The sequence below is a fragment of the Cervus elaphus genome, chromosome 24, assembly GCF_910594005.1.
Source record: "Cervus elaphus chromosome 24, mCerEla1.1, whole genome shotgun sequence".
Classification (NCBI taxonomy): domain Eukaryota; kingdom Metazoa; phylum Chordata; class Mammalia; order Artiodactyla; family Cervidae; genus Cervus; species Cervus elaphus.
The window spans coordinates 26,884,951-26,910,375 of NC_057838.1; the positions used below are offsets into that span (position 1 = coordinate 26,884,951).

Sequence of the window (25,425 nt, forward strand, 5' to 3'; positions counted from 1 at the left end):
ATCCAAAGGAGTGACTTTCTAAATACAAAGTCGGATGGCTTAACTCTTCTGCTCCACACCTCTCCTTGGCTCCCTTCTGACCATGGCTTAAGTGACAGGATTTCCTGTGCCCTTATGACCCATCTCCTCTTCAGCTCACTCCAATCCAGATACACTGGCCTCCTCACTAATTTTTTTTTTTTTTTTTTGCGGCCCCACTCCCACACCTCTCCTCACTAATTTTTGAACAGACCCAGAACATCCCACCTCAGGGCCTTTGTTCTTGCTGCTGCCCAGCTCCTGGGTGGCCTTAACCACAGGTGGCCTCCTGATTCCTACTGTACTTTCTCCAAATGGCATTTCCTTGGAGGCCTTTAGTGAGTCCCCTGCAGAGAGAATGGTCTACCCCTTTCCCCATCTCCCTTACCTGCTTTAGCTTCCTCCCCAGATTTAGCCATGAGCTACTACATGGTTGCATTTTGTTGACCAAACTTGCAGTTAAATAGACACTACTACTAGGGTAATCACAAAGGCAAGGGCAAGGATTTTGTGCATCCTTGAGTCTCATGACTGAAAGAGCACCTGCATGTGGCCATTACTCCGTAACTATTTGCTAAGCGAATGAAACATGTCATTTAATTATTACCACATTCCCATGAAGTGGGGAATGTTGTCCCTATTTTGCAAGTAAAGGACTAAATCAGGAAAGGCTCGGCATCCGCCGAAGATCCCTGAGCTCTAAGGGGCGGGGCTTGATGTAGCTTGTGACCCCAAGATACATGTTCCCTGCCCCACCTCCGCCAGGAATACAGTCCAGTTGGGGAGACAGATGAGCGAGTAGAAATAGGCTATGTAGCATGGTTAGACCAATGATAAGCACCAAGGAGGGTGCCTGGCTGAGCCTTGAAGGGGAAAGGAGGGCTTCTCAGAGGAGGCAGTGTCCCAACTGCATTTTCATTTGTCTGAACACATAAGCTCACCACTGGGATCCTAGTGGCATTTTGCCAGTAAAATCCAGGAAGCGTTTCACTTGTTAAAGTAGTTTCACTTCGAACGTGACACACGAGGGCAGAGTAATGGCAGAATGGCAGTGCTGAAACGTCAAACCCTTTGGGGCGTGGTAGCTGGTGGCTCTTTGCCGGAACATCCGTAGCAGGCGCCCTGGGACAGCTGAGAAACAGCTCAGTGCTGTCACGTTTGGCAGAGGCTTGGTAAACAAGAGTGTAAACACAGCCACTGTTGCGTGCTTAAGGCAGCCAGGCAATGCAGAACACGCTCAGGTTAAAGCTTTGTATGTTGGCCTTTGGGAGGAAGACAAAACAGAAAACCCTATTGAGTATCACCGAGTCCACATATGTGGACTCCAAGCGCTTTGCCAAGTGCAGTCCTGGGAGACCGCTTGGCATCCAGCCTCAGATAAATCCATGCCACCCCCGGTTCCCAGGGAGCGCTGAGATGAACAACAGGCTTTTTGTTCCTCTCTAATTTTTAGGCAAAGCCAAATTGCCCAGCACAAAGCCCCGCTCCCCCTCTCTCTCCCTCCCCAGGGATATCACATTTTGGGGTGCGTCTTTTTTCAGTTTGGGGTGGTTTAACGAGATGAGCCGATAGGGTGCCCAGGCTGCCTGGAGTTACGTAACCCATTGTGCTTCCAGGGCAGTGCACAGTCTTAGGATTTGTCCCAACAAGCAAACTCAGAGAAATGCTGAGTAGGTGCAGAAGGTGGCTGTGCTGAGGTGCTGCCCAGGCTGGGTGCTAATGGAGGATCGCTCTTCACTCTGAACGGCCGCTGGAGTTTCTTTCTGCACATGGCCTTGGTGTTTCAGTTTGGGCAGCCCGTGAGGGCCCAGCCTCTGCCAGGACTCTGCCCAGGCAGGCTCATTCGGACAAGCTCATGTGGTGAGTGTGTTTGCCCAGCATGTCCACTATGCTTTTCTTTGTGAAGATTGTGGCCAGAGAGGCGAGAGGCCGCAGGAAAAGTTGTTTCTCTCCTGTCTGTTCAGCTTGGCAGGTTGTCCTTGGACCGGGGATGGGAAATTGCGATATTGACTTGCTGACATGCAGAGTGGAAGGACCTTGGAAGCCGCTTACCCCCTTCCCAGTCCCTCATCCAGGCTCAGAAGAGGCGGGTGACCCCCGCGGGGCCATGAGCAGTGCGTCTGAGTTGGGACCAGGCTTCTGGACTCCCACCACCTTGCCCTTCGAAATTGTCTGAAGCGGCTGACCAAGGTCTCCAGGGTCCCCTCTGGCCTCTCCTCCTCTGTGATTTTCCTGACCCTGTGTCTTATCCTGGTTTCTTAATGCCTCATCTGGTGTCTGGGTCAGCAAGGGATTTTTCAGAAGGTGAGGAACCCAGGCAGACAGTGTCTCCCCCATCCTTTCCTCCTTTTCTACCCTCGGTTTTCTTTTTTTCCCTCTGTATTAAATGTGCTTGGTCCTATCCCTCCCGTCCACACCCCAGTGATGGCGAGCTTGCTAATCGGTTCTGCTCTGGCTTGTCTCATGCTGTGGGCTAATGCTTCTCCTCACTTCCTCTAAGCTGATCGGAGTCCGACAGTTGGTGCATCTAGTTGCTGTCCTGTCTGTACGCTGTTACTCACGGTCTGTCTGGGACCACACACCACTGAGTTTCTCGGAAGTGTGAGCTCATCTTGTGCCGTTCAGTTGTAGGTTTCAAGATATATGAGAACTCTGGATGGGAGATTACAGAGATGCTGTGGTGTGTGTGTATTTGAAATATCTTCAGGCTTGGTCAGTCATTCTGTTCAACTAGCAGCTACCTGAGGCCAGCCTTTTGATGGTGTCCACAGGTGAGAGCTGGTCTCCCCCTCAGAGCCCTGGAGGTGGGCAGAGGTGGAAGTGACTCGCTGTGGCCCAGCCAGGATTGCTCCCGCTATGCTCATGGGGACTGTCTTGCCTGGGTGTCCTTGTCATTGGAGGGTCACCATTTCAGACTTGTTCCTTTTCTGTCACCAATTTAAGCCATCAGACTTGGTGACTTAGCCTCTGAAAACATGCTCAAATAAAATATTATGGATGTCTTTTATGAATTAAATGTGAAGTCTCTTATCAATTCCTGTCTAGTATAAAATTTTTATTGTGTTTTCCACTGAAAACTTATAATGTTAATGGTACTTACTTGGCTAAATGAAACAGAAAAAAAATGGATGATGAAACACCCCTTCTTTCACAGAGTGAGAAAATGTGAATTAGGATCTAGGGAACTGCATGTCTCTTTCCAAATTCATAACTTAGAAATGATCTTTGCTTTTCTCAGTTGAATGGCCCCGGTTTAGCAGTTAGTTTGTTTTGCAAGTGAAGTGCAGGAGGAGGGCCCTGTTGTGCTCGTTTTAGAGCTAACACTTAATCTTCAGCAAAACACAAAAACATTCACCTTTGTCTTTTAAACTTGCTGACCTTGCTTCTCCTCCACTCCTCATCCTTAGGTGAGTGGGTAGAATATTTATCAGACAGGGTTTTGCCATGTACTGTAAAATTTAGTTAAAATTATTAGTAAGAGTCCTGATATATGATTGACAGGCTATAGTTACAGATGCCTGATATATTCCTATCTTCATAATTCATTTTTGTTCTGAATTTGAGACAAGTTTTAATGTATCTGATGTATTGGTGTTAGTCTTTGCCCATTTCAGACTGTTTTAGGAAGCTGGCAAATAATAAATTAAAATTAAAAAATAAAGGGACTTCCCTGGCATTCCAGTGGTTAAGATTCTGCACTTCCAATGCTAGGCCCACAGGTCTGATCCCTAGTTGTGCGGTAATGAAGATCCACATGCTGTGTGGCGTGGCCAAATTAAAAAATAAAATAAAAAATAAAGAGTAGTGTTATTAAAGGTTTGATCAGGGGTGCTTTGCAAGGGCTTCAGTACATTGAGTCCCCCAGCCGCAAATAGCATTCCTAAGGGTGTTCCTTTAGGTACTGGGTTTTCATAATGGATTTACTTTGGTTTGTTTTGCAAGTATCAGAGTAGTTGTTGCTTCGCACACGCTGTGTTCAAGCTGCTCTTTAGGGGGACTGGAAGGGCCAGACACGAGCCTCTGTCCTCAGCATCCTTTTGTGACCCTCTGCTGAGGTTTGCTGTAGGGACTTGGAAGGGATTCAACAAGAGAGAGTGCTGGGTGTGGCTTGCAGGTGGGTTGGAATGTTCACCCAGTCACACAGTTCACTGGTGATTCTGGGACTCATGGCCCAGAGAACCTTGACTTTCTTCTCTGACCTCTGATCTTGACCTCAGACAAACTTGAGCAAATCAAGCAGAAACTATCGTGAACAGGAACTTTATAGCTGTAATTGGACTTGGAACAAATCAAATTTCATAGATCTTGTGTTAGGGCTTTTCTGAGAAACAGAGCCAACAGGATATTTTTTATTATATATTATATATGTTTATATATCATTATTCTAAGGAATTGGCTTATGCAATTATGGAAGCTGACAAGTCCCAAGATATATAGCTGGCAAGCTGGAGACCCAGGAGAGGCAGTGGTGTAATTCCAGTCCAGAGATTAGCAGGCTCAGTGGCTCAGATGGTAAAGAATCTGCTTGCAATGCAGGAGACCCAGGTTCAATCCCTGAGTTAGGGAGATCCCCTGGAGAAGGGAATGGCAACCCACTCCAGTACTCTTGCCTGGAGAATTCCACGGACAGAGGAGCCTGGTGGGCTACAGTCCTTGGGGTCACAAAAAGTCAGATATGACTGAGTGATCACTAACAGCTTAGAAAGAGTCAGTGTTTCAGTTTGAGTCCAAAGGTGGGAAAAAGCTGATGTCAGCTGGAGGGCAGTCAGGCAGGAGGAATTCTGTCTTACCCTAGAGAGAGTCAGCCTTTTTGTTCTATTCAGACCTTCTATGGATTAGATGAGGCCCGCCCACATCACGGAGGGGAATCTGCTCTACCCAGTCTACCGACTTAAAGCTTAATCTTATCCAAAAACACCCTCACAGAAACAACCCAGAATAATGTTCGGCCAAATATCTGGGTACCCCACGGCTCAGTCTAGTTGACAATTAGCCATCACAGATCCTAACAAAGGCTGACGCTTACTGGGTAGTTGCTCTGTGCCTGGCAGCTTTCCAGGCACTGCTCTGGAAACTCACTTTGTTCTCAGCACAACCCTGCCGGGCAGGGACTGATATCACCCTCATCTTTAAGGAGGTGCAGAGTGGGGAGACCTGTCCTCTCATGTAAACCAGGCATCCTTGGGGTTTGGACCCAACAGTGTTGTTTTCTGACCCTATTTAACCTCCTTCATTGTGTGTTTTTCTCTTCTATTAAGTTCATTTAAGGAGAGTTTTAATGATAAAAATAACACATGCAAATAGTAAAACTCAAAATTGTACCAAAGCATAGTCAATGTAGAGAAGCAATCACCCTTCCATCTGTACAGTTTAACCATTAAAAAAATCATTCCAGTAAATTTTTATGCACCTAATTCTTTTTTCTGAAAATACGCTAATGGGACCGTACCGTATACCCTAATCTGCATTTTAAAAATTAACAATATTATGATTGCTTCATTGCAGTACACGGGATGTTGCCTTATGCTTTGAAATGACTTCATAGTTGCTCATTGTTTGGCTGTATCATTATCATCTTCCATTTATTTATGTTCTCAGACATAATGTTTTTTTTTTTTTGGTAACAAGCATTGTGCAATTCCTCCTTTATTAACCAGAAATTAATAGGTAATGAATCCTTCTAAATACATCACTTTAGAAGTAACAATGGAATGCCTTATTGTAATGTAAAAGAGCAACTAAAGTAAAATGATGGTGCCTGAGTTCTGGTCGTAGCTTCACGGACCTGGCCTCATTAGAGTGTGTAGTGAGCAGGCCCGCGCCGCCCCTGTGGATGGGCTTGTTGTGCAGGTATTAGCTCTAAGGGCAGTTAACCATACTGGCCTCTCAGCGGCCAAGAATGAGCGACTGTTTTTGTCAATCCTCTCTTGACAGTTGCTTTGTTTCCAGTGTTTGCTTTTTAACAGTGCCCCAAGGAACAACATTCTTGCATGTATGTCTTTTTTGGTCACTTATTTCACATGTCTGTGGGCTAACAATTTAGGATTTGGTGTGCATTGCAGCATAGCCCTCCAAAGAGCCTGCACCTATTAAGTGCCCAGCATCCATGTGGGGAGGCGGGGGTCTTTGGGTTTGATCGACCATTTTCATCGTGGTTAATCAGATAGTCATACAAAATGGTATTTCATCTTATTTTGTTTCTTCTTAATTATGAATGAGTCTGTTCCTCCTTTCTCTTTTGTCTCATTTTCTGCAAACAGCCTGCTCATTTTTGAGCAGCCCATTTATCTTTGCTCATTTTTCTAGTGGGTTGTTGGCCTTTAAGAGGTATTTTGGAGATTCTGTTGTGTGTACAGAGGGTAGGGTGGTATGCCAGGGTGAGATTCTTTTATATTTCAGAAGAGGAAAAAATGTCTTGAAAATAGTTACACAAATTACTATTTAACTATGACTATGTCCAATATTCACAGAAGTACAGGGTGCTTAGAGATTATGTAAAGGGGATTTCTGAAGTGGCATTTCTAAGAAGGCTCCTGTAGGAAAGCCATATTTAGGCAGAAATCTGAAGGCTGTGTAGGTTCAGCAGAGAGGGAGAGAGGGAAGGAGCAATCCACACATTGAAGATAGCATGAGCAAAGGCCCTGTGGTGGGAAAGTACTCTGATAATAGTAGCTAACACTGATAGAGTGCTTACTATGTGCTTCACACTGTCCTCAATGCCTCTTGTGTCTAACTTTGTTTAATTCTCTTGTGTTAGTTATCTGTCACTGTGTAACAAACTTCCCCAAAGCTTGCACCATGGAAAGCAGTCTGGTGGTTCTTCAGGTTAAACATAGTAGCTGCTTATGACTTAACAGTTTTTCTCCAAGTTATGTACCCAAGAGAAATGAAAACATAAGTCCACACAAAACTTTATATGTGTGTTCCAAGCAGCATTATTCACAGTAGCCAGAAAGGAGACCCAAATGTCTATCAGTTGATGACTGGATAAACAAAATGCGGTATATTCATACCATGGGGTATGATTCAGGGGTCAAAAGGGATGAAGTACTGATATAGCTATGTAGCATGGATAGCACTTGGAAGCCACATGCGAGGTGAAAGAAGCCAGACATAAGAGGTCTCATATGCAGAACAGGGAACGCCATAGAGACTGAGGCCAGTGGGCTCTCTGGTTCCAGATGGTGCTTTTGGAGAACTTTCATTTTCAGTTTTCTTTTTCTACCCCCTTTTCTTCTCTCTTCCTTTCCCCACTTCGTCCCCTTCCCTCCCTCCATCTCTTTTTCCTCCCACCCCTCTTCTCTCCTCCTTGCCACCTGTTTCTCCTCCCTTCTCCTTTCCTCTCCTTTCCCAGTTCTTCCTGTCCTCTACTTCGTAAACACAGACACAGTTCTTTTTTTTTTTTTCCCTTTGTAGAAAGTTTTTACAGTCGAGGTGGATCTAGGTTGGCCGACTTAGGACCTCTTAGGTAGAGACAACAGGTTACAGGCCATGTGGGGTTAATGTTCTTTGGTGTTTTCCAGCCTGTGGAGGGGGAGAAGTTGGCCTGTTGTAAAGCTGGCCCCTTTCCCTATTATGTCTGGATAACACGCTTCCCATGATAATGAAGGGCTTTGGACTGCTCATTGGGAAACACCGGGATTTAACTGGAAACACCTTGGCGGTGAGAGGATGGAGCGGAGAGGGCCTCCGCTCACCCTGCCTGCAGTGCCCACTCAGGACGTCTTCTGAATTCTTGTGCTTAGTCGCTTGGTTGTATCTGACTGTTTACGACCCCATGGACTGCAGCCCACCAGGCTCCTCTATCCTTGGGGATTCTCCAAGCGAGAATACTGGAGTGGGTTGCCATGCCCTCCACCAGGGGACCTTCCCAACCCAGGGACCAAACCCAGGTCTCCTGCATTGCAGGTGGATTCTTTACCGTCTGAGCCATCAGGGAAGCCCAAGAATACTGGAGTGGGTAGTCTATCCCTTCCCCAGGGGATCTTCCCAACCCAGGAATCGAACTGGGCTCTGCTGCATTGCAGGAGGATTCTTTACCAGCTGAGCTACCAAGGAAGCCTTCTGAATTCTTGGATGGAGGTAAATTGGGCAGAGAGGGAAGTGGAGTGAAGAAGAGGCCTGCGGGCTAGGAGTTCTGGGAGTCCTCAGGAGGGAACCACCAACCTCTGGGAGAGGAGGAGAGAGAGAGCAGCTCCTGCTCTAGGCACCTGGAAGCTATGCAGAGGCTTTGTTACCCTAGTTTACTGTCCAGGGAGAGGCTGCTTCAGACCCTCTCCAGCCCATCTCACTTCTGTCCCTGGTGCCTGAGGGCCTCTGTGGGCACCACGTAGGAGGAGGACATGGGGTGGTGAGCCTGGAAGCCCACGACATTCTAGGGCGCTCTGTCTGCCCATCGTGCTTTGTAATTCCTCCCCTCGACCCGCCCAGCCCAGCTGCAGGGCAGAGTAAGGTGGACCATTTGTTTTTGTGCAGAATTGGGTTTTGTCCTGTGGATGCCACGAAGTTACCTCAGAGAGAGGAAGGGCTGTGGGCATGAAGCTGATGGGCAGAGGCGGTGGAGGGGTCATGGAGTGGAGGGCTGGAGAGCTGGGAGGACCGGGGGTGTGATCCAGGAGGGGGATCCTCCAGGAGTGGAGAGGTGGGGAGTTGAATGGTGTCTGCCTGGGAGGTGATGGGCACGGTGGGGAAGGTGACTGTGGATCCGAGGCCACGGGTGGAGGGACTGGACAGTAGACAAGTGAGCACACGCCAGGCGTAGTGTGAGTCACAAATGAGCAAGGAGTTTGAAAGACAGATGGAAGAAAATTAACTAGTGTGGCTGGAGGAGCGAGAGAATGCCAGCACAAAGCCCAGATCCCCAGAGAGTCAGCTCAGGGTGAGACTCGAATGGTCCTCTTCCAGGCGGTTTTCAGCCCTAGCTGGATTTTGATCTGTGTGGTGGACCATGCACCTGGATCATGTTCTCGGCGGGAGAGAGGGAAAGTCTTGCAGATTAATGGTTAGAAAGATGATGAGGCAAAGCCGATGGGTAGGGGGACCCTGACCTCCCTTCTCTTTTGGTAGAAATTCTGTTCTCATGCCCAATCCAACATGTTAGATTTCAGTGTATCTGATAAATATTACTCTAATTTTTTTTTCTGTATTGAAAAAAACCTCACAACAGACAACTCAGGTTGTCATAACTTCAGGTTTGAACTCCATTACTCAATGCTATTTCAGTTCTATTTAAGTAGGGGTTTGCGGTGAGTAGAAATGGGAAGGGTCAAGTCTACGTTTGTAGAAAGCCTGAAAGTATTCTGATCTCTCCTTTGTCTGGGACCTGAGGGAAGGTGCAAGCCTACCGGGTGCAGATGCAGCGCCACCTAGTGGGTCAGGGAAGCACTAGCGGCAGGAGTGGCAGCCTTAAGCTTGGGACCAGACACCTGCAGCAACCCGCTGTTTGCAACTTTTGAAAGGGATTGAAAGAAAGAGGAGTTAATTGTCTCAAGAGTATGACAGATAGGACTGCCAACTTTAGATGTGTATAACAGAAGAAATCTGCCCCTATCCCTTCTCCTGCCTTGGTCTGTCCCACCGTTATTCTCTTCCCATCTGCTCTTTGCTGGAGTTAGTTCCAGAAGTTGTTTTTGTAAGAGAGGGTATTGTGAAAGCCCAGTATGGCCACATCTTTCTTGCTTAGACTGCTTGTTAGGAGATCCTGATGGTGATGGAATTTCAGCCCTATGCAGTAAACGTCATCCTCCTAGTTATCAGTGGCCGTACTTGACATGATTTTAAATTGGGTATGTATTAGTCAGGCTTTGTTGTAGAAATACTGGGTAACAAACAACTCCCAATTCTAGAGTGGCTACGGCAACACTTATTCCTGGTCATTAGTTTCCATGCCTGGGCTTCAGTTCAGGTCTGTTCCACATGTCTGGCCCTAGGGCGGCAGCTGTCTAGGGCCATGTTCTTCTCCTGGCAGAGAGCAGGAGCTCAAGGGGACAAATATAACCACACAGGGATATTCAGAGCCTCCGACTGGACATGCAGTAAATGATGTCCACTCACATTCCACTGGCCAAGGGAAGTTCCATGGCCCAGCTCAAGGTTACAGAGTTGTGAAATGATACTTCATTCACGATGAGCCATAGCAAGGGTGGGAAGTGAGGGAAGGTCAGCCTGGATTTTAGAGGATCCTCAGGTAGCAGGAGTGGCCTTGAATGGCAGAGACATGTAGGTGGTCTTCAGGAAAACCCCATGGTATCACTGACCTTTAAGCCCTTGGCATAGTCTCTTAGCTCTGCTGGGCTAGGGAACTGGGTGGGTGTGGGTGGGGGAAGGATGTAGATTCCAATGGCCTAGAGCCAGGGGTTAGCATACTTCTCCCTAAAGGGCCGGGGAGTAAATGTTTTAGGTTTGTTGGTTCTGTGGTCTCTGTTATAGTTGACAGCAGCCACAGACGGTACCCTAAGGAACTGGTATAGCTCTGTTCCAGTGGAATTTTTATTTATAAGAACAGACAGGGGACTGAATTTTGTAGTGGACTGTAGTTGGTGGACTCCTGGTCTACACCTTCAAGCCCTGATCTGTATCAGGATGTCATCTTAACAAGAGAGAAATATCCCTTTTTAGTTGAGAAGCCAAATAAATAAATAAATTCAAAGGGCTTCTGGTGGGTCCAGTAATACCCAACCCACTCAGCATTGTTAAGCCATGAACAGTTGGTCCATATTGTTGGATTCTCCGGGCCGCCAGAGCTTATTGTTTTTAAGCATGAGCTCTCATTTTGCTTGACCCATTTTCAGTAGAAATGGCTGGAAGGGTATTAGAAATTCCTTGGGCTTTCCTAGAATGGTGGGGAAGGTGGGGAAGGTAGATTCAGATGCATCTTTTATGAGCAGTGTTTGGTGGAAGATTTGGAGATGCGTCCAAAGACAGTAGGTCCGCCCAGTAACCTTTTTAAACGTTCTTTGTGGTTACATTTTTTGTATGTGAGTAACCACTTCATTGAGATAGAATTCACATGCCATATAATTCACCCATTTATAGCATATAATTTGATGGTTTTTAGTATGTTCACAGGGTTGTGCAGTCATCACCACAGTCAATTTTGGAACATTTTCATCGCCTTAAAAAGACACTCCATGCCCTATAGCTGTCACCCACCAATACACTCACATGTCCCCCAGTGGGGCTGCATTTTTAATAAGCTTTCAGGAATTCCCTTCTTGGTTTCTGCTGTCCTTGTTTTTCTTTGCTCATCCCTGGCCTTGGAGAGCAGAGCAAGAGCTCTTCTTGAGTAGTCATCTGTGCTATTCAAGTGCACGCTTAGCAGAAACTTTAACTGCTCATGACGCTGGGGTATCATACCGATGTCACCTGATGAGATAACTTAAAAATTTTTTTCCTTTATTATATTTAATAACACTTTATATTTCTTTATTTGTATTCTGCTTTGTAAAAAGTCACCCTTTGTAATTTTCTATTAATACGTTTTGAATTTATGTTTGTGTTGGTTTGAAACCTGGTTCCAGTAACACGGAGTTGTTTCCTGCCCAGGTTTTACCGTTTCATCTATTTTAACCGCTTGTTATCAGGCTGCAGTGAACTGTTGAGGGGTGAGTTTGAAGTCTTTTAATATCCACATGATCTCATGTGGTGTTTTGAAAAAGTAACCATTGTTCACTTATAAACAGAATTTCCTGTTCAGGAAGTTAATTTAGATGAACAATAAAGCAGTTTACTGCATTGAATGGTAGAGGCACAGTAGGTATTTTGGGATCACAAAATTTTGTCCTATTAGTAAAGTCTCTGTGATTTGACACATAATTCTTTCTCTCAAAGTTTATCACCTATGCTAACTGACTTCCGTTGTCCCCTGGTAAAGGGCTGACTTTGGGAAGGAGCAGACAGACAGAAGGACTGGGCTGTGAACTCTGGCAGCTGCTCAGGGTGAGGGTCTGAGAGAGTCTAACTATAAATACCAGGTGTGTGACGTATTTGGAAATCAGAAAGCAAATGTAAGTGTAAAGAGTTAATTTGAAAACAGGAAATTGGATCTGAACCCCCAGATTAGAGCAACAAAACCCAAGGTAGGAGTGAGAATAGTGAGATGAACTATAAACAAATTATCCTATTTTTGCTACAGGTAATGAGAGAAATACAGATTTATCTCCTAGTATTAATAATTTAATGGAAAGTACCTTCATCAGTAAGTCTTAGGCTTTGCTGCAGAGGACAGTGTCTTCACCTCACAGGATTTATTTTTCTTTCACATCAAAGAAGTTCAGAGGGAGGCTCTGCAGTGCTGGTATAACCCTTCTGTCCTCAAAGGTCCAGTCTTCTCCTGTCCTTTAGTTCCATCATACTCATGCTTTTCATCCTCAAAGTCACCTCACGTTCTCAGAAGGCTACTGAAGTTCCAGCTGTCATGTCCAAATTCCAGGCTCTAGGAAGGCAGCCTTTAGAAAAGCCTCGCCACACCACTGCTTAAATCTCAGTGACCAGAACTTAACACTCTTGGTCACACCTTGCTATAAGAGAGGCTAAGGAAAGTGGGAGAGTGTGGGTGGCTGGGAAGCCACTAGCATGGTAAGATGTCGTATTTTAAAGATAGAATGTGAACCTTTCAAATCAGTGTTTCCTTCTCTTTCACATCATGACCCCCCACAAGAAAATGATAGTGTTTGTGTAGCTCAAAGGGTGATTGGTGATGGTAACTGAGTTGGGGGCCACCCTGCACATTGCTTGGCACCCTCTATTTCCAACACGTGAAGAAAAGTCTGCCCTAAATCATTACCAAAAAAAAAAAAAAGAATCTGGTGGCACATAGTCTATAAAACGAAAGACAGATAATTAATGAAACCTCAAGAGGGTAGGACCACCAGGAGGCAGGACAGAAGTAAGATCAGTCATGTCTGACGTGCTCCTGTTTGAAGACAGAAGTCTCTGAGTGGGTCAGAAGTAAAGCTTTAGTGATGTTCTCTGTCTCAAGAAGTCTCAAAGCAAAGTACTCAAGGGAGTGGAAGTTGGGAAGAGGAGGACAGTTTAGAGAAAAGAGAGTTATACAGAGGAATTATTTAATCAGTGAGACCAGAGGGTCAGAGGCAGCAGGGGTGGTGTCTGTGGCCACTGGGTCCAGACTCTGTGTTAGAAAACCAGGTCTAATACTTACTGTGTGCTGTAGGTTCAGTTATTTAGCCTCTCTGTGCCTTAGGTTTCCCCTTCTGTAATATGGGGATGATGATAATTTCTACTCTTAGGCCTGTTGGGAGGCTTAAATGCGTCAGTAGAAATAAATACTTGAAGATGGTAGCATCTGTAAATATTTGCCATTATTATTGCTTCTGTTTGTTATCATTATAAAAAGTACAGCTGGATACATTATAAAAAGTGTGTATGTGTTAGTCACTCAACCATGTCCGACTCTTTGCAACCCTGTCGACTGTAGCCTGCCAGGCTCCTCTGTCCATGGAGTTCTCCAGGCAAGAATACTGGAGTGGGTAGCCATTCCCTTCTCCAGAGTTTCTTCCCAACCCAGGAACTGAACCTGCATTTCCTGTGTTGCAGGCAGATTCTTTACCATCTGATCCACCAGGGAAGTAGCTCCTTCAAACCCAATGAAATCCAGTTGGTTCAAAGATGGAATGTTAAGAATGAAGCTATGAAAGTGGTAGAAGTAAATATTGCTGGATATATTAATAATCTTGAGATGGAGAAGGCCATCCTAAGCATGACACAAAGACTTAATTAAGATTATAAAGAAAATGATCAATGGAGAGAATATGTGGTACAAACTTCTAGTTGCAAAACAAATGAGTCACAGTATGAAATGTACGATGTGGGCAGTGTAGTAAATAATTATGTAGTATCTTTGGTTGGTTACAGATTCTAACTAGATCTATCCTGGTGATCATTTTGAAATATATAGAAATATTGAATTACTATGTTGTGTAACAGGAACTAACATAGTGTGGTTCAGTTATATTTCAAAAACAAACGCATAGAAAAAGAGATCAGACTTGTGGTTACTAAAGGTGGGGGTAAGGGTCAAGGGAGAGGGGAGCTGGATGAAAGCTGTTAAAACTGCCTTCCAGTTAGAAGATGAATAAGTACTGTACTTGTTTATGTACAACATGATGAATGATGTATATAAATACATAAATGATGTGCAACATGATGAATATAATTAACCCTGCTGTATGCTATATATGGAAATTGTTAAGAGAGTAAGTCCTAAGAGTTTTCATCACATGGAAACAATTTTTCTCTTTCTTTAATTTTTTTGTCAATGTGAGATGATGAGCGTTCACTAAACTTATTGTGATCATCATTTCAGTGGTATATGTAGGTCAGATCAATGTGCTGTACACTTTTTTTTTTTTGCTGTACACTTTTAAGTGCATACAGTGCTGTAAGTCAATTATATCTCAGTAATACTGGTGGGAAAAACTTGACTACCCGAAAATTAAACTTTATATAGGCATTCTTGCTGCAACGCGATAATACTTGCTCCTAAAAAACTTCCTGTTCTGCAAAACTGGACACTAAAAATACCAGGAGTTACACAACTTTGTAGCCAGAACTCTAGTGAAAGTCATACAGTGGGAGATAACAATAGTAGTGTGGTCATCTTTTATTAAAAAAAGAAAAAGGTAAGCGCCCCCTGATGGTCCAGTGGTTAGGACTTTGTGATTTCACTGCAGGGGATGCAGGTTTGATTCCTGGTTGGGGAACTAAGATCCCGCATCATCTTACATTGACAAAAAATTAAATAAAGAGAAAAATTGTTTACATGTGATGAAAACTCTTAGGACTTACTCTCTTAACAATTTCCATATATAGCATACAGCAGGGTTAATTATTTTCATCATGTTGCACATCATTTATGTATTTATATACAGCATTCATCATGTTGTACGTAAACGAGTACAGTACTTATTTATCTTCTAACTGGAAGGCAGTTTGGCCTTGTAGCCAAAAAAAAAAAAAGAGTAAAATACACATAACATAAAGTTTACTGTTTTAGCCATCATTAAGTGTACAGTTCTTTGGTGTTAGGAGCATTCACTTTGTTGCACACACATCACCTCCATAAATTACCTCAGCTTTATCATCTTCTGCAAATGAAACTGTACCCATTAAACACCCACTCCCTGTTCCCCTCTACCTCCATCCCCTGCCAATCACCTTACTACAGTCTGTCTCTCTGAATCTGAATCTAATAGCCTCCTATAATAGGATTCATAGAGTTTCAGCTCTTTTGTGACTGGCTTATTTTGGTTGGCATATCATCCATAGTCTAATGTATGTCAGAATTTTCTTCTTTTTTTTTTTCTTCTTTTTTTAAGGCTGAATAATATCCCAGTGTTATTGGAACTCCACATTTTGTTACCTGTTTATCCACTGGTGGACACTTGGGTTGCTTCTGCTTTTTGGCTGTTGTGATAATGCTGTTGTGAACATGGTGTACGAATATCTGGTCAAGTCCCTGCTTTCACTTCTTTTGGGTATATACCGAGAAATGGAATTGCTGGATCATATGGTAATTTGATCCAGTTTCCCTGTTAGCTCAGGTGGTAAAGAATCTGCCTGCAATGCAGGAGACCTGGGTTCAATCCCTGGGTCAGGAAGATCCCCTGGAGAAGTAAATGGCAATCCACTCCAGTATTCTTGCCTGGAAAATTCCATGGATAGAGGAGCCTGGTAGGCTACAGTCCATAGGGTCGCAAAGAGTTGGACATGACTGAGCAACTAACACACACATGGTAATTTTGTTTAACTTTTCAAAGAACCTGGCTATGCATGTTTTTAGTTTTATCAGATACGTACTATAAACACGCTTATGTATTTTGCATTCCAGATTTTTTGGATTCCTCTCTTATATTTAATCCCATGTGGGAGGTTACTGGTTTGAGGGTCATGACAGAATTTTGATTCTCCAAACATGCTGTCAAACTGTTTACTCCAAGTGTTGTTCCAATTTCCACCAGCTCCATCTGTCTAAATACTAATTCAGCTGTGAGCACATTAATTACAATCACAATGACACTGGCTATTTTCATGTAAAAAATTTTCCTCTGACAATTTAATAATTATATGTAATATATACACTTTTAAGAGGAAATATCTAGAAAATGGGAATACCACAGTGTTTTGTTATTTTTAAATTTTTTAATATGTGCTCAGTCACTCAGTCGTGTCCAACTCTTTGCAGCCCTGTGGACTGTAGCCTGCCAGGCTCCTCTGTCCATGGAAATTTTCCAGGCACAAATATTGGAGTAGTTGCCATTTCCTACTCCAGGGGATCTTCCCAACCCAGGGACTGAACCTGCATCTCTTGGGTCTCCTGCATTGACAGCAGATTCTTTACCACCGGTGCCACCTGGGAAGCCTAGTTAAAACAAATTCAAATGAATAGTAATCCACCCCACCCCACCCTTCCCATTTTTTGAGCATTTTCCTGGAGGTTTATCTCTTAAAATTAATTTTTTCTTTTAAAATAAAATTTCTGTGCAGTTCTAGCTTTATGTCTTTGTGTTAGAATCGGTCTAACCTGTGATGTACTATTGTCTGTTTTTGTGGATTTCTATGCCAAGCCCATTGGAGTCACTATTTCTGCAGAACACTGCAGTTAGTTGTGACGTCCTGGGGCCTCCATAGCAGGGTCCTTCTGGCTTCGCTCTGTCCCGCCTCTTCCTGCCCTCTGCTTGCACAATGCTCTGGCGTGTCTGAGTGGACAGGGCCACGTTCGGTCGCACAAGGTGGCCCTTGAACCTCGCGTGGGAGACCCTGCCTGTCAAGGCGGCCGCCGGGCGGCTCAGCCATCTCTGCTTGTGTGCTGTCACAGGGGCTGGTGTCCCGTGTGATCAAGCGCCAGCTCAGAACCTAACACCCCATCTGCACGGAACTGAACCGGGGTCACTGTTTATCCTTTTTCCTAGAAAGAGCTGCTTCTGGTGGCAGGTAAGGCCATGGCCCTTCCAGGGTCAGGTTGTGTTTCTGTCTCCAAATCCTAGTTTCTTTGGCAGTTTCTTTCCGCTCCTGGGTGGGTGTCTCTGCTCGTCCTTCCCCACTCCTGGAGACCCAGGTTACTGCCCACAGCCAGGCAGCAGGATGAGAAGAGAAGTCTGGCTCTTGTCCCTGTCCCTGTGGGGCTGGAATGTGAGCGGGAGTTTGCGTCAGGAGGTGAGCTCAGGATGGGGGCCCAGGAGAGGGTCGGGGGTTCGGCATCCAGTCCCAATACTGCTCAGCCACCAGACCTCGCCCACGTTCCCGCACTTGTGGCAGGGCCTCCGGGTCCCCTTCTGTAAGCAGAAAAGATGGGAGAGGCTAGATCCAGCTCCGGGGCGGAGTCTGAGATGGTGAAAGCAGGAGGTGGGCAGGTGTGTGGGAGGGACTGGAGCGGGGAAGGACTTTGCCCTTTTAGACTGTTTGAATATTGAGCCACATTTATCCGTTTTTTTTAAAGAAAGCAAATTTAGTTAATTATAATCACAAGGGACTGTCAACCCTCCCGTGTTGGTGGCTAAGACCCTCTTGAAGGACTTGCTGTAGACGCCAGCTCCCAGGTCCCAGCCTTGGAGCTCCTAGCGCGGGAGGCCTGAGGTGGAGCCACAGAAGCGTCTACGGAGCCCAGTACAGAATGGCAGGGTGTGCCGTGCACCGCTGCCTGCCCCGGGCACCAGCACCCCGGGCTCAGTTCTCAGGAGGGTCCTTCAGTTCTGCTGAAACGCCCACAAATGAGTGAAGGCAGGAGAAATGCTCTCGTGCAGGTTCCTTCCCTAGGGGATCCTCTCAGGGAGCCACAGAGAGTGGCAGTGAGTCGTGTGTGGATTAGTCGGAGGGACCGGGTGATGCCATGTGCAGCGGGCTCAGCCCCTTCCTAGCAGGGTGCTTTGAACTCCTCTTGTAACCTTCCGGACCCTGGTTTCCTGGTTTGCAAATGTGTTCCTGATCTTTACCCCGCACTGCCTGCTGGTTTCTGAGAGTCAGTGAAAGGTAGGAATAGATACCAGCGGTTTGCATCGTTCAGCACAATGTTTACTGAGCCCTTGCCGGTTACCAGGTCAGCAGTGGAGCTCGCCAGCCACCTCGTCAGGGGTGGCTCCTGGTGTGGGGGCCGTGCACACCGGCCCTCGCGGCTGTTACAGGCAGCTCTGGGATGTTCAGCCACCTCCTCAGCCTCTGTGTGCAGCGTCCTCTTCTATTAAACGAAGTGGTTGAGCCAGTAATTTTTAGTTCTAAAGGTCCCTCTGTAGTTAGTGAAACCACATCTTTCATGGCATTCTAGGGAGTAATTACTAACACTGAGTTCCTTAGCTAAGGCTCTAAACTATGTAACCCCATGATAGAGGAGAACTTTCCAGAAGGATGTATGACAGGTACCAGTTGCAAAGTGTCACGTGTGTCCCTGACACCAGTATGGCCCCTGTGTGAGTCTCTGAGCCCATGCCCTTTATTCCTAATAACTCAAGGAAAAGGCTTTGTTTCCAAGTCTGTACAGAATGACTTGTGAGCGGCTCAGTAGGTCGGCGGTCTTGGGAGAACTTTAACATGTGGCTGTGGGTTTGCCGTCACTGCCGAGGTTAATGGGTGATGAGAGGGGCTTACTGCCCCTTCCAGAACCTCCTCAGGCACAAACTGGGGTCATGTTCTTTGACCGTCACCTCTAGTGTAGCCTAGAACTTTCTCCTGAGGCCCATAGTGAGGCACCAGGATGGGAAGTCCTGGCATGCAAACTGGAGACACTCACACATGTTTGATCTGACTCTCAGGTATTTTACAGAATTCTAAACTGTTGTCCCACATTTGATAATCAGGGCATCTCATGTTAAAAAACAGATCCCTGGCCTCTCAGAAGAACTTGGCATTTCCAGGTGCTATGGGGCCTCCTCCGCGGAGGAGGGATGCTCTGGGTGTGGTGGCTGCCTCCCCACCCCACCCTCGGTCTGGAGGCCCAGAGACTTTTTGGGTAGAAAGAGAACTTTTGTGTGACCTGATGCGTTTGTTCTACAGATGGAGGGACAAAGACCCAGATAAACCGCGAGGTGACTTTCAGGTGCCATGGCGCAGTTGGGGCAGGGCCGTGGCTGGGAGCCTGGCTTCCACACTCTTGGAGCGGCGCCTGCTGCACCCAGGGCCTCCGGTGCAGCCAGCAGGTGGCAGCCGTGGCCCTGCTGGCCGGCCTGCCTCGGGTGCTGGCTTTCCTCCTTCCTCCCGTCCTGTGCCCTTCTGTTCCTCTCTTGCTTTGATTTTGCCAGACTTTTCTCTGGCCAGGCCTTTCCCCTTTGTCCAGCACTGTGCTCTATGCCCCATTTTATCCTTGCCTCTCCCCCACACTGCTGTTTTCTTTAGGCTTTCTGGAGCCTGGGAGAGTGTTCAGGAGACTTCCACTTCCTTGCGGTTCTCTGTTTTCCCAGGCCCAGCGCCCTCCGCTCCAGCGTGTGGGCAGAAGGCTCAGAAACCCCCCTGGAATGTCCCTTTCCCTCCCATTTGGGGGCAGCCACCACTCAGAGTCTATGTGTGCTTTTAGACCTGCTGACTTTTTCCAAGAGGCCAGAGATCTGTATTTTTACATGAGATTCTCGGATTTTTAAACATCGGACGCTAATTTACAGCCACAGCATCTAAAATGTCAGCATCCTCTGGGGTCCCTAGTAGGTTTCATGAACCTGGCATGTGACCCATGGTGATGGTGGCTTAGTTTCTAAGTTGTGTCCGACTCTGTGAGACCCCGTGAACTGTAGCCTAGCAGGCTCCTCTGTCCATGGGATTTTCCACGCAAGGATACTGGAGTGGGTTGCCATTTCCTCATCCAGGGGATCTTCCCAACCCAGAAATCAAACCCATGTCTTCTGCATCTCCAGCACTGGCAGGCGGATTTGTTGCCATGAGCCACCAGGGAAGCTTTGCATCAGTACAAATGCTTAGAAGGAGGTTCCTTCTTCTGGCCCCTCTCTGGGGTTATGGATCTAACCCAAGTCAGGTGTAGAGTGGATACAGCTGAACCTGTAGCCCCTGCCACAGCCTCCCACCTCCCACAGCCCTCATCCTTGGATAGGAAGATCCACTTCAAACCTTCTGCTGTGAAGAAACCTAGGAAGGGTTATAGTTCTGAAGAGGTGACGAGCACTCTCAAGTTCTGCTCCCAGAGAGTTAGTCACTCAGTTGGGTCCGACTCTTTAGGACCCCATGGAGTGTAGCCCACCAGGCAGGTGGTGCTCTAAGAATGGTGGACGTTAGATCAGCGTTTTCTGAGTGGTTGAGGGGACATTTGTTTCCCCATAGGACTTTACTCCTTGCTGATTAAGACCTTGGATGATACAGAGTGAGCTTAAAAAGACCTTGGCACTATAGGGCTCCACCTCCCCCACGCTGAAGGCTAGACATGCCACCCATTGCCGATTCTTCTCCCTTTGTTCCATGATTCATCCAGCGCTTCCTGAGTGCTTCCTGTTGCCGAGTGATGCTGAGGGCTGGATTGGATGTTAAGGGGGTAATTCAGAGCTCCTCCTGAGGGCCTCACTGATAGTAGAGGAGAGACTTAGAAAATGCGTGTAACATTGTCCTGAAATAATCTAAATACATAACCAGAGGCGAGAGGTCAAGGGGAGCCTGATATGAGGTGACATTTGAGTGATATTTTGGGATGGAGTTTGCTGGCAGGGAAGGGCCTTCCAGATAGCTAGAGCAGCTGGTGTCAAAACCAATATTTGTGTAAAAATGTGTTTGGAGAATGGTGAAAAATCAATGTGGCTTCACAGGGGATATTGGAGAAGTGGCATTAATAAGGTAAATGTGTTTTTCTTTCTCTCTTGAAAATCCAAATGGAAGATGGCCCAGGAGTGCTCCCTGCCAGCTTGTCCCTGGCACCCAAGGTTGCTCTGGTAACCCCGTAGGTGCTGCCTTTACTTTCACAGTTGAGGGTGACTCCAGTACCAGCCCCATCTCTGCGTTTGGACAGTTGGATAGGGTCTGACTTCGAAGTGCTGTTTGTATCCTGTTAACCAGGCATATAGACAGACCTCACTGCAAGGAAAGCTGGAAAATGTAGTTTTCAGCTGTGTGGCTCTGTGCCCATCCATACCTTGGAGGTTACATTCCTGCAAGAAAGAAGCAGAAATTTGATACTGGGAAGGAGTCAGGAGCCTCTGCCCTAGGAAGGTACAGGCTGAATCATGAAGCACTTTATAGGGAATGGGGAGGTTTTTAAAGCAGGGCAATACTGTGATTTAAAAAGTATCCTTCATGGGACTTCCCTGTCAGTCCAATAGTTAAAGAGTCCACACGTCCAATGCAGGGGACACAGGTTTGATCCCTGGTCGGGAAACTAGATCTCACATGCCACACAATGTGGCCAAAAAAAAAAAAAAGCAACTGTGTCTGTCGCAGGTGGGGCCAGCCAGCGTGGGGCTGCTGTGACTGATGAAGGGAAGGATGTTGAGGGTGAGTCCACCTGCCTGCCTGGATGAACCTGGCCCTTGGATGGTCTGACCAGCTGAGGGCCGGTGGATGCCGGCCTGCGGTTGCTGTAGATCTTCCGGAAGCCATGGATGGACCTGTCAGGGTCTGGGTTCAGTCAGGGAGTGGCTGCCCTTCATCTGAGACTTCCCCAGGACTACATATTATAGCTTGTTTTTTTTTATCATTTATTTTTTATTGGAGTATAATTGCTTTACAATGTTGTGTTAGTTTCTGCTCTACGACAACGTGAATCAGACATGTGTATAGCTGTATCCCCTCCCTGTTGAGTGTCCCTCCCAACCCCTCTTATAGCGGGTTGCTAGTGTGGTTGGAGCTGTGGAGAAATGAGGACTGTAGAGGGCTTGATGTTTCCTTTCCTCCAGGTGGGGCCAGCAGTGTCCTTTCACACACTGACCTTTAGTAAAGCGCCAAGGGGTTTCCTCTTGGGTCTTCCCTGGTGACTCAGCGGGAAAGAATCAGCCTTCAGTGCAGGAGATGCGGGTTCAATCCCTGGGCCGGGAAGATCCCCTGGAGGAGGATATGGCAACCTGCTCCAGTATTCTTGCCTGGAAAATCCCATGGACAGAGGAGCCTGGTGGGCTGCAACCCAAAGGGTCTTGAAGGCTGAGCGACTAAGCACTCATGCACACCAGCCCCGAGAGAGAGGGCGGGTCTGTTGACAAGCGGCTGCAGTTCCTGGCTCTCCTTCCTGCACTCCGGACGGGAAAATCATCCTGACACCTCCCTGATTTGTCAATGTGTCGAGCGGAACACCTCTACCCAACGTGCCTGTGAAATCTTCTCTACCTGTTTAGAACAAACACTTCCTGTTGAGAAGAGCCTGGGAAGCCTCCAGTGTTTGTAGTGCACCTGCTGGGAGATGGGAGGCAGATGGAAGAGGGAAGGCTATAGTTTACAGTCAGACGGCCGAGGCTTCTCACACACGATCTGCTGCTTATTTAACTGTGTGACCTTGACCTCCAAGGTACTCCACAGCGTCTGTGAATCTGCTTTCTCACATATAAGTCAGAGCAAATATTATCTACGTCTCAGGTTGCCAGGAGGACGCACTGAAGGCTCCTGGCTGGGTGCTTGGCACTGTGAAAGCATTCCTGGGGAATTCTCGAAGGCTGTCATATTTATACAACCTGAGGCCTCAGATGTGTTTTCTCCATGCAGCAGAGGCGGTGTCTCCCTTCTCAGGAGGCTCTTGGGGGCACCTGGCCTGGCTCCCAAGGTCACAGAGATCTCCCTGGGTGGTCTTTATCATCCCTTCCTAATTCTCCGGGCCTGCCGGGCAGCTGTGAGACTTGCTGAGGTTTATATAGCAAGTCACGTTGCGGAAAAGTCAAATATACAGAATGTTTTTCAAAAGGCTTTCTGGCACAGCCTCACCTTTGATACTTTATCTCCTGGTCATCATATGCTTTAAGGAAAACGATACCTCTTGGGCCTGAGGACCCACACTGTAACTATGTTGACCTTCAGCCCTGAGAACGTGGAAGGACAGGGGAGTCTCAGTGTCGGAGCAGCTGCCAGTGTGCTCACAAGTGACCCGGTATTCTTAGAAGGGATTTTATTTTTATTTCTTGGAGTCCGTTGCCTTGCCCACCACCAAGTGGCCGTGACACCAGAAGGTTCTAGCCCCTTGCCTGGGGACATCGTGCAGGAATGTATTGGTACCCTGCCCATCCTCCTGCGGCCAGGCTGGCTCAGCCTTTTGTGCAGCAGGTCTGTGGTTGGTCAAGAGCTGCCGTTGGTCAGGTGTCAGCCCTCCTTGACCCTGAATCCCCTCAGCTAGATGGTGGTCATTTTATGGCTCTGAGGTTTCCCCTGGAGATGAGGTTGGTGGGAACTTACTTCCCACTTGATTGCAAGATGGGGAAGTATTTCCTTAGTTAGGAGCCCATCTGGAGCTTCTAGAGACTGTTTTGTCACTAGTGGGAGATGGTAAAGAAATACAAGACATCTGCCTTGAGGGTGGGCTGTTGACTGTGGCCAAGGGGAAGGGAAGGAACGTCACTCAGTTCTCCGCAGACCTTTGCAGGGTGGCGGAGCAGCTCCGGCCTGGTGGGGGCTGGCTGAAATGCCAAGTGTGCTAGCCGTGACATTTCCCACATGAGGCAGAGAATCCAGAGCATTCACATGTTCCCTCTCCAGTCCCCAGAGCTCCAAGTAAAATTTTAAATGTCTTCCCTTTCCACTTATAACTCTTTCCTCAGCACTTGAAACACCATGCAGACTTTTTGAGTCATAATGTCCTTCTACAGTGAAGCTTTGCATATTGACTTAAGTAAGAAGGGGTAAGCATGGGATGGTGGGAGATTTGAGGGGCTAGCAAGTGCCTTCCATGGGCTCCTGCTCAAGAAGGGGTGACGTTGCCCACTGAACACTCTTGTTTACCTATAATTCTATGCCTTTTTTTTTTTTTTGGTCTGCTGCGTGGCCTTCCTGTTAAATAAGAAGATGCTATGTCTGTGGTATAACCCTTCTTCTGGGCATAGGTGTCCACATTCTCCTCAAGGAAGATGGATTAATTCAGCTTGGTGAGCTCAAAGCACCATCCTGTCGAGGAAGAGGTGGTATTCAAACTGTGCCTTGACGGAGGGGTCCCTGTTGGTTTAGTGGCCGGAATCCCCATGAGAATATAAGAATTACAGAGGCAAGACTGACTGTTGTGTTTATGTCGTGTCTCCTGTGACTGTGGGACTCAGGATATAGTTGGATGATGATGGATGGATGGAAGGAAGAGAAATGTTGGAGGATAAACAGGTGAATGAATGAATTAAATGAAGGCCAAAATCTTACCTATGTGTGGACATGGCTTGAATGGTAAAATAGTGGCAGGAAGGAATTTGGCATATTGCTGAACTTATAACTGGTTTGACCTAAGTGTGGGGTGATTGAGAGAGAGTGGCCAGAGAAAGGGTTGGGAAGAAAGCCCAACCCTTATGACGAAGGCATAAGAGTTTTGGCTTTACTTCACAGAAAGTAGGCAGCTAAACAGCAGGAGCTATTTCAGGTAGGTCTGGCAACAAACATGCCTAACTCGAAGTTTCAAGAGTAGAATTTAAATTGGAAAAGATCTCTGACATGGCCTGGTCTGGCCTCTGTGTGCTGCATGTCAGTAGCCCAGGACTCTGGCTACAAGCACCAGGGTTAGGTCACTAGCAGCAGCAAGGCCACCACCAGGTCCCGGCTCTCATCTGTCTGTCTTCTTCCCTGCAGACGTGTGCAACAGCACCGACCTTCCGGAAGTCGAGATCATCAGCCTGCTGGAGGAGCAGCTGCCCCATTACAAGCTAAGAGCCGACACCATCTACGGTTATGACCACGACGACTGGCTTCACACCCCCCTCATTTCTCCAGATGTCAACATTGACCTCACGACCGAGCAGATTGAGGAGACGCTGAAGTACTTCAGTGAGTGATTTCCCCTTTCCTGGGATGCCCTGTTCCTCCCCACTTAGCCACGGGCACACATGTGTGCGTGTTCTGGCTGCTGTGTCTCATGGCCTGCTGTATGTGGAAAGTATCTGAAGAAATGTGGCTGTGGGATTCAGCCCCATAAAAGGCCTCACTTGACTTTGAGGTTTCTGGAGAGAAATGTTGGAGTAGTGGGAACAAGTATGAGTTTTCATTTGAACCAGCTTTCTCTTAACCATGCAGAAGATTAGAAGATGCTCCCATTTCCCTCCTTACCAGGAGTTCCATATGAGTCCTTAGCAGCTTGTATTGGGGAGGAGCTTATCTGCATTTAAAACCCCAAGTATTGGAAACCTCAAGACTGCTCACTGTTTCTAAGACATAACACGACATGCCAAGGCTACTGATTTGTGTGTCAAAGTCCACTCAGCTGGTTAGTCGGGAGAGGCAAGATGTTGCTGCATCAGCAGACTGGTCCTGCTGTGGGCTGCAGAGCTGACACCTGGGGGGGTTAGCAGTATCCGAGGTGGG

At 46.9% G+C, this 25,425-nt stretch overlaps 1 protein-coding gene across 7 annotated transcripts in view; it reads left to right on the top strand.

Annotated features, from left to right (window-relative positions):
- Positions 1-25,425, top strand: part of TRAK1 (trafficking kinesin protein 1) — a 98,944-nt gene that overhangs the window by 1,984 nt on the left and 71,535 nt on the right. For 2 of the 7 annotated variants that reach the window (XM_043887081.1, XM_043887085.1), the window contains exon 2: positions 24,697-24,891. Coding sequence is in view for 5 of the 7 variants with exons in the window: in XM_043887073.1 (XP_043743008.1) it covers positions 1,788-1,878; positions 24,697-24,891 (286 nt within the window). In the remaining 2 variants the exon portion in view is untranslated. Of the gene's footprint in view, positions 1-1,558; positions 1,879-2,104; positions 2,323-24,696; positions 24,892-25,425 lie in introns of those variants that run through there. The other 5 variants (XM_043887073.1, XM_043887075.1, XM_043887077.1 and 2 more) reach the window with 5 other exon arrangements.